Here is a 9,488-nt window from a genome sequence, read left to right on the forward strand (position 1 = left end):
GGGGTCAGTGGGGAGCATATTGCTAAATCTCCTTGTGAGAATTGTTACATTAATCCATACAACTAATGTTGCCACATAATAAGTGTGTCTCATACAAAATAAAATTTTTTCCTTATCCATAAGTTTACTTTCCACATCCATAAGTTTTGGAAAAACGGAAAAAACTTTCCATATCCGCAACGTTTCCCTCCAAAGACGGGTAACAAGAAAATCAATTGTGGCATTACAAACGATATGATAACTTTCTTTCTTGGTTGTTATTCAGCTGAACTCGGCAACATCTCTATCTTTTTTTTTTTCGGTAAACAACTTAGCATCTCTATCTATTTACATATGGGATGTGAAAAATTTCTAACGATTTAAATTATATTCATATTGGTAATATTAGTTTTTCTTGTCATATTAATATTATTTACAATTACAATTTTGTAAGTTTATTATTATTTTTATAAGTAATCTTTATTTTTCCATATAAAATAGTATATCAAAAAGATCATTTAATTCTATCCAAATTATAAGAGGATAAAATATCATACTCCGTTACTATAAAAGTTTAATTACTATTTTTTTACACTATTATTATAAATTTTATAAATAATCTAATTAAGTAGATAATTTTAATACTGCGTAGATTTAGGGTGTGTTTGTTATGATGGAAAATATTTTTCATGAAACATATTTTCTTGGAAAATGTTTTCCTGGAAAATAAGTTGATTTTCTACTTATTTTCTCTTGTTTGGTTGGTGAGCGAAAAATATTTTATGGTGTTAGGTTGGTGGGTGGAAAATATTTTTTAGAAAAATATTTTCTAGTGTTTGATTAGTTAGTGAATAAATATTTTTTAGAAAATACTACTAACTGTTAACTAGTATATCAGTGTCTCTAGCAACTCAATAATTTGTAAGAATTAATTTAAGCATAACAAATAATATTACTATCGAATACTAAAATATTACAATCACTAAATTTAAAAAACAATTAATTGATAAATATATGAGACATTTTTCAACATTTTGTCAGGACAATCTCAAGATACTACAAGCAATAAAAATATAACGGAACGACAAGCTTATTCAATCTTATGAAACAAGTTATATCGATGACAAAATGAAATATGCAATTAGCAAAAGTAACATAGGTAAGTCTTTTTCTATGCATATGAAAATAATAATACATTCAACCAACATTGAAAAGAAAAAAAATCCGAATTTCACTATTTTTTATTTCAAATAGTGAAATATTAAAATAAAATATAGTAAAAAATATTTTTGAGTAATATAAAAATATAAATTAATGTCTTTTCTAAAATTGTACTTGGCTATCTTTTCTAAAATATTTTTTCTTTTGTGGATTTCTAATTTCTTATAGTTATGTGCTCTTTTTATTTTTATTTTTTATATCAGGCTTCTAGTTCTTTCTCTTCGTACTGCATAGGAATAAAGTTTGAACCTTTTTAGTAAGTTAGAGGAAAGGTTGGATCCAATCAATTTTTGAGGTTTAGCTGTGTTTGTTTAGTCCATAAAAAATGTACATTGAAGAATTGAAGGAGGGGGGAGTAGTAAACAAGGAGGATCAGTTTTGTGATGATACTTGTCAAGGTTCATTGGCTGTTTTGGACACGAAGAGGGCTTTGGTCGGAGCAGGGGCTCGTGTGCTTTTTTATCCCACATTGCTGTATAATGTTATGAGAAACAAGATACAGAATGAGTTCAGATGGTGGGATAGGGTTGATAAGGTATAAGTAGTACTTTATCATATTCGTCTTTTTTACTATATTTGTGCTCTTCAACAAATGAGATCTGCTTTTTTATTTTTTTTATTTTTTAGATGTATATATTGATTTTGAGCCTTAATTCATCTGATTAGATTCCTGCTATTTCATGTTGTAATGTATAATTGCTGTGACGTGACCAAGAGGTTGCCTGTTCAAGCCGTGAAAGCAAATTTTAGCAGAAATACAAGGTAAAACTATGTAATAGACTTGACATACCTTGACACTAGGTATAACATACGTTTATATCCATTGGGCATTGGGCGGCCCTTTAATGTATAATAATTCAGGTCATCTTTTTGAAACAACAGTTGGTCAATGTCAGAAAGTAGGTTCTTTCTTTTTCTTTTGCCCTAATATCTATTGGATTGATAGTCAGACCTTTTCAATTTATAATAGAAGTACAATTTATTGACTTTAGGATGTGACGCATAGCTTGTATCGTCCAAGTTCAGCCAGGATCAAGTTCTTAGTACTGCTCTTTCATTTGTGGTCTTTCTTTGTTTTTAAACGTTAAACCCCATCCCCAATCCCCATTGCCCCGTCAAGGAGACAACAGTATCTTTTTCCACTTTGCTCCTTATGTCACTCAAACCTCAACCTCTTGGCTAGCGTCCAGGACACTATCGCTCCCTAGTCAACTGTTTCAGTTGTGCCCTGCTCTCTTCATAGTAACTTCAATTGGAGTTATACTCTTTTAACTTGATAAACATGTGTTCAAATTTATGTCTATTAAAAAATATTACTTGGGAAGACCTGTAGGATAATCAAGTTAGTATGTGAAAGTTCTTTGACCTTTACCGCCTCAAACTCACATTCTACACCTGGATGGTTCTGTACTAATTTTTTAATCACTTTTTTATAGAGTATATGCTTCTAATATTTCTACCACATATTCATAGGATTACAGTGGGTATGTTTTTGCTGTATATTTTTGGGATGTTTTATTATCCTTTTAATTCCTCAATAGGCGTTCATAAATCAGTCTTCAGATTGTAAGGCTCTAAATTTAGTAGCTTCGCTCAAAATTTATCATGAGTAAGTACAAAATTATGAGGTGGAAATACTGTAATAAGAGAAACATCAGTGTTTGTCAGCAAGATCCATTCTAGGATTTGATATCTTAATATTAAGTTGCATCACATATTAATGAAGTGTTTTCTAACATCCTCTCATTGCTCTGATTTGTGCTTTTCATGGGCAAATTAGTGCTGAGTATTTAATAGATGAAGTTTTCTAAGAAGTTGATACCTCTTGTCTGTCTATGTTGTTGAAATGGAGTGTTGGCGGTCCAGATGTGCAACTGTTAACTGTTGTTGACATTAATATGTAATACTTCATTTTTTCAGATTCTTTTATACTTTTAGGTTATTCTTATTGTTTCTTGGCCCTTTACTATTTCCTTTCTGGATTGTTTTATCTTTGATCCAGGGGTCTAACGGAAACAGCCTCTCCATCTTTCGTCTATCGATTTGAAGTTGTAAATTATGTGATTGCTCTGTATTCTCTTATCATGTGTGGCAGGTGATTGCATATCATCATCCTGTTTACTCCCTTGTCCTTGGATTTTCCAGGCTTAGTTTTCTCATTAGATTGTTATTCTGAAGAAGCCGTTTCCTAAGTTTTTCCTTTAAAAGATTAAAATGACTGATGTGGGGTCTACACTGGGTTTGTTGTTGTTGTTGTTGTTGGGTGTTTAAGAAGCCTAGAATAGGATTTTTATATCTACACTGGCGTCAATTGTGTGATGATAATATTTGGCATAATTGTACTAAATGGAAAAGGAACTTAGTGGATACAAAAGAGAGTAGAAGTATGTTGCTCAGGCTCTTCAAAAATGTCTACGGGTGCATGTCCGATCCTCCAAAAATAGTGTATTTTTGAAGGATCCGACACGGGTGCGGCAATATTTTTGGAGAGCCCGAGCAACTTATAGAACCATTAAGTTCATAAATATTTTGAATAGGGTGTAAAGCAATGCAAGGAGAAGAAAATTAATATTCATTTAGGAAATAGAATTAATAGCCTGTCCCTCTTATTTTGGTCCTGTCCTTTCCCGTTCATTCCTCTTCTCTATGCAATATCTCTCTCCTCCCAATTCTTGGTCCATATATTTGCAGCTCTTGCGGACATGTCAATACTTCTGGTTCATTGATTTGATCTGCTTTCAGTAAAATATTCATTTATATACAGCCACAGTGTGAGCTAAAGCTGTTGTTAATATTTGTTCATGCACACCATATTGTGGATTTTACTGTTTTCTCTATTCATTCTTTTCTTATATGTCCTTTTATCGGAGCAGCAGATCCTATATCTGCACAGTAAAATGCATATATGAATCATACAATCAGGTCTAACCATTTAGTTTTTCTTTCACTTTTGTGTTATCAGTTGATTGAGGTGTTAATTTATAATGATTAGTTTTCTATTTTTCAGTTCATACTGTTAGGAGCTGTTCCATTTCCTGCTGATGTCCCTCGCTTGAAGGCTCTAGGTGTGGCTGGAGTGGTTACCTTGAACGAACCATATGAGTCTTTGGTCTCAACATCATTATATTTTGTACCGTCTAAGCCCACTTTCTTGCTATCACCATCTTTTTAGTCATTACATTTCATTATGTACTGAAATTGCTTGTTAAGTGATTGTTATTTACTATGCTAGGCCAGTGACAGGACTGAAAGAAGATGATTGTATTGCCTATCTGGCTATTTACAGATTCTGAGTGAAACTTCTAATTAAAGCATGTAATATGTAAAAGGATCAATTACAACTAGAGAAAACATACTCGGTCCTAGTTTATGCCTAAAGTTATGTAGTAGTGCCCATTAGCGAGAAAACGTCACCAGCATCGTTTCGAAACCACTGTTTTCTATCACTCTTAAAAGGTGGTGATTTGCAACAATTTTCATTCCATAGATGCCCCCCATCCCATTTTTTGTTGTAGGATCATGGCATCAATCACTTGGTGATTCCTACCAGAGACTATCTTTTTGCACCATCAGATGGAGATATCGACCGAGCTATAGAATTCATCCACGGTAAGTATTTCTTACCCATATCTTTAGTAAGTAATGATGGTAATAATCTTTTCCCAGCTTTTATATATCATGGTTTCAAGTATATGTCTTACATTGCTGCACTTTGCAGTTTCATTTCATTATTTCTGACTGCCAGTTCATACTTTTAATGCATGTGGCTTTGAAGGTAATGCATTTTGTGGTAAGACAACATACGTCCACTGTAAGGCCGGTCGTGGCCGTAGTACAACCATTGTCATCTGCTACCTGGTGGGCACCACAGCTAAGAGTGTTCAGTTGTATTCTGTTTTGGCTCTTTTGTATTCTAATAATGCCTCTTGAGCAGGTCAAGCACAAGGACATGACGCCTGAGGCTGCTTATGATTACGTCAGATCCATCAGACCAAGGGTGTTGTTGGCCTCCTCTCAGTGGCAGGTATGTTCTTAGCTAGTATACCTGTTCTGAATTGAGGTTTAGTTGTTCTTGTTGTTTTTGTTGTAAGTGCAAGGGACTTATATTCTTGCTTGATCCTGCATATCTTTATTAGATCATGCCAGCTGATCCCCCACAACATTAAATTTGTGTGCTCTTGTGTTTTTATTATATGTGTATATTATTGCCCTTGGGCTTTAGTTCAATGACAAAAGCTAGTGCAACACATGCCATCACAAGTTGAATCCTGGCTGGTGAACCAAGACGTAGACGGAAGGGCTTTTAATCCACCAATTTATGAAGCTGGAAACAATGGATTTCTTGGTTATCAAAAAAGTAAAAATAAATTTTTTATTTATATAGTACTGTTTACTGTATTTAAATTGCTTTGCTTTTATAGCTCAGAATTCCTTTTCATTTCTATTCTTTTCTTTAATAAAAATTATATGTATATATTACTGTTTACTGTATTTAAATTGCTTTGCTTTTATAGCTCAGAATTCCTTGTCCTTTCTGAAGTTAAAAATACGAGTTTCATTGCTTATACATATGCAGGCTATTCAAGAATACTATGCAAGAGTTAAAAATAGTGATAGTGATATCTGTGGAGATGATAATTCATCGGAAGAATTTGACTTTCCAACACAAAAAGAAATTGCTGCCTTTGATGATGGTTCAGTTGTTCTAGTCTCCGAATCTGACCTTGATGGGTATGATGAAAACGTTGAGTCAGGTCTAACACGTAATGAAGTGTTAGTGGATTTAAACCTTGCGTGTAGAGGAGTTCAGGTTGCTCGCCAGGCAGCAGTTTCCCGGCTTTCACTCTTCTGGCTTCGCTATCATTCGACCCAAAAAATGTCAACGAAGAAGCTGGGAGGTATTGGCATTGACATCCATGTTTACTGAGATGCCATATATGTACGTTAAGGGAGACCTTGGTATTCTCTGTTCTCCTTTTTGATGATGGTAATGTTAGATGCTTCCTCCCTTTTAACTTAAACCCCTCCCCCTTTTTTCATATCTTCTGGGGAGCTACAAGAAAATTGTTGCAAATGTAACTCTCAATGTGAGAAGCCAAGGCTTTCCATACGTATGATTCAGGAAGTGTGCACAATTTAATAATATGAAGTGTAGGGAAAGAGCAAAACTGTAGTCAGTTGAGTCGTCTTTGAAAGGAAAAGCGTGAGGCATGTATTACTGAATTTAATTTGCCTAATGTAAATCTTTTTATTTATACTCTCTTTTCTTCTGCCCTCATACACGCACAAACAACAAAACATAATGTAGGGAATAATTTCAAGACCCTCCCGGTTTGGATTTGTAACCTCCTTTCAGGTTTACAGTATTATACTTGCCTCCCTTATTTTTATATTCTAGTAACAATTCAGCATTTTTATCATTAATATAAAATTATAATTAATATATAAAGTTTAATTAGTTTTGTAATTTTTTTTTAGAAAAATTCTTTAGAATAAATATTTTTCCATGAATTTACAGATTAATCGACTTATCTCGTCTTGCTAGAGATTAGCAAAGGAGAATTCAAATTAATATCCAAGAATGGCTCCCAAAATCCTGTTTATAATCATAGATCCAAATCTCCTAGCATCTCAAAAAATCTCTCGACTCTTTTTCAATCCTAAACAGTACGCTATCTTTTCTGGCATGCGAGAGAACATTGAACAGTAGATTCGAATAAGAAGAAAACTTTTGAGGCGTGAAACTTCTTTGTTTGTAAATAAATATTGCCAGTATATCCTTTAGGAAATTAGTTTAACAGTGTCTCGCACGTGTAAAATTAGATTTTTAGTGAAGTGTAAAAAGTTTTCATTTTTCAAAGATCCTTCACATTTTCGTAGGCGTTTGGCTATAAAAACTAAATTTCTTTTAAGTTGGAGTTAGAATTAAAGTTGGAGTTGTGTTTGGCCATGTGTCTTTGACAGATTTTTTTTTTTTACTTTTGATTTTTTTAAAATGTAATTTTATGCCCTTAACTTTTAAAACTATCAAAATTTCCCAAATAACTACTTTACCTACTAACATACAACCAAATGTAATTCTTAAATAATCAGAAAGATCCAAATAATTTTTGTTATGGTGTTAGCGTTTTTGTAACACCATCTAACCAAATAACTATACAACTAGGATGGGCATTTGGTTTGTTCGTTTTGATTGTTTAATATCGATTCAGTTTTTCAATTTTTGGATTGACAAAAATGGCAATCGTAACCAAACCGAAATAAATTCGGTTTGATTCAGTTTCTATAAATTCTGTTTGGTTGTTTCAGATTTTTTATTTCGGTTTTGAAGATTAAAGTGGTGAGTCTTCCTTTATCATAATTGAACATTTAAATTGGTGATTTTGTTTAGAAAAAATAATTTTTTCAAACCTATATTTCATTCCCAAATATAAATAACTCAACATGGATGAAATGAAATGAAATAACCAAAAAATATTATTTATACTAAATATAATATATATATATATATATATGTGTGTGTGTGTGTGTGTGTGTGTGTGTATAATTTATTTATATAATAAAATATATATGCTATTTATATAATTTTAGTTTTTCGATTTAACCAAATTTTTTTTGAAAAATAAAAAATCGAGTCGTTTAACCGAATTTCTAAATTTTGAAATCGAAACTGATTCGAAAAATCGAAATCAAAATTAAATTTCGATTTGGTTTTTCGGTTTGAACCAAAATATGTCTACCCTTATATACAACAACTAGCCAAATAATCAAATAACAAGTTGGTGACTTCATATTTTGTAGCATCACTTTAACTAGTGAACTGCTTTCTTGCCTTTCTTCTTATGCACTAGTACTGGTAACATTTTGATGTCATTTTAAATTCTTTGAGTTGTACTTATACGGATAAAAATAATTGATTTGAGATCTTTTTCCACGATCAAGTTTACACCGAAGTCATTTAGCATATCCAGTATGTATAAGCACTATGTGTCATTTCGTACCTCTTGTATACCATACCAGCAAGATAAGATTTTCAAATTGATCCAAACAAGTAAGTATTTGTACGAAGTTCACAGGCAAGATAGAAAACCACTGTACATATTTCTTGATGAGTTAGTATTATGCAATGGGTAAAGAAAAATAGGCAGTTAGCAATTGGAGTTATATTTAAAAATAGGGTTTGTGTAATATTAAAGAAGATTGGAGCTATATGCCATGATAATAAAAGTTAGAATTGAAATTGAAAAAAAGTGAAAACAACAAAAAGTTGTTTTCACTTTTCAGAAAACAAATTTGGAATTGTTTTCGGAATTTCTATGGCCAAACACCACAAATACTATAAAGTGAAAAAATATTCCGAAAAAAAGTGAATAATTTTCATGGCCAAACAACCTTTAATGTAATAATGTAAATATAAACATATATTTTAGTGTACGCACATATATATTTTATCACCAGAAGCTCCAAGTGGTTGATCGATCATCATTTTTGCATTTGTCATGCAGTACCTCTTTCCCTTGCTGCTAGAGGCTAAGAGAGAGACGCATTAATTTGAACCATATTTGTGGTACGATTTTTTTCTTCTATATTTAAAATCTTATTTTTAAAAGTCAAATCTTTACAAAATCATTGATTATATTCTTATTACGTACTTAAACTTTGTAATTCGGTACTTCTTAAATTTTTCTTATTCTAACGCTTTTATATTTATTTCTAGATTTTTTAAATCTTCTTAAAATCAAATTTAGTTGATTTAGAATTCTTAAACGAATGAAAAAATATTAATTGTCCCTAATAATTATAATGAAATCTTATAAGGAAAGATTTTACCGTAATTATATTTAATTATTTTTCAACCTTTAAATATTACGAAAAAAATAATAGAGAAGACGATTTTGTATAAAGCAAGGACTTTTAATAAAAGGTAAAAAATTCAAATAATATTTTTAAGGTCCTCTACATTTTTAATATATTATAGATATATTATAGATATGGACAAGTTCCTTCGAAATTTGTAAGCTAAAATGTTACAATATTTTGTCACTTTCAAAGATGTCAATATTTTTTTTAGAAAAGTACCAAAGTAAATGTTGGGTAGACTAGCATATCTTTCAAATCTTGAACAATTCTTATACCTTCTATTCCCATATAATACTAGTTAATTCGAAGCTGAAAAGACTAATTTTTGAAGAAAATTAAAGGAAACAATGAATGTTTGCAAAACAAAATGGGATAAAACGTTCTTGACCCAACAATTAGAAGTCGTTGGTGTTCCAATGACTTGTAAA

At 31.6% G+C, this 9,488-nt stretch overlaps 1 protein-coding gene across 3 annotated transcripts; it reads left to right on the forward strand.

Annotated features, from left to right (window-relative positions):
* Window positions 1–1,316: 1,316 nt before the first annotated feature.
* LOC107845506 (phosphatidylglycerophosphate phosphatase PTPMT2-like) lies at window positions 1,317–6,455 on the forward strand. Of its 3 annotated transcripts, none has more exons than XM_047397901.1 (6): window positions 1,317–1,735; window positions 4,208–4,330; window positions 4,716–4,809; window positions 4,976–5,058; window positions 5,135–5,224; window positions 5,777–6,455. In XM_047397901.1, the coding sequence occupies exons 1-6, from the start codon at window positions 1,526–1,528 to the stop codon at window positions 6,125–6,127; spliced, it is 951 nt and encodes a 316-aa protein (XP_047253857.1). In that variant the 5' UTR covers window positions 1,317–1,525; the 3' UTR covers window positions 6,128–6,455. The 3 variants fall into 3 exon arrangements, with proteins under 3 accessions (XP_047253857.1, XP_047253856.1, XP_047253858.1); XM_047397900.1 differs by having other exon boundaries at window positions 1,366–1,735; window positions 4,193–4,330; XM_047397902.1 differs by lacking the exon at window positions 1,317–1,735 and adding an exon at window positions 2,031–2,099.
* The last annotated feature ends 3,033 nt before the right edge of the window (window positions 6,456–9,488 follow it).

The sequence above is a fragment of the Capsicum annuum genome, chromosome 10 (assembly GCF_002878395.1).
Source record: "Capsicum annuum cultivar UCD-10X-F1 chromosome 10, UCD10Xv1.1, whole genome shotgun sequence".
Lineage (NCBI taxonomy): Eukaryota > Viridiplantae > Streptophyta > Magnoliopsida > Solanales > Solanaceae > Capsicum > Capsicum annuum.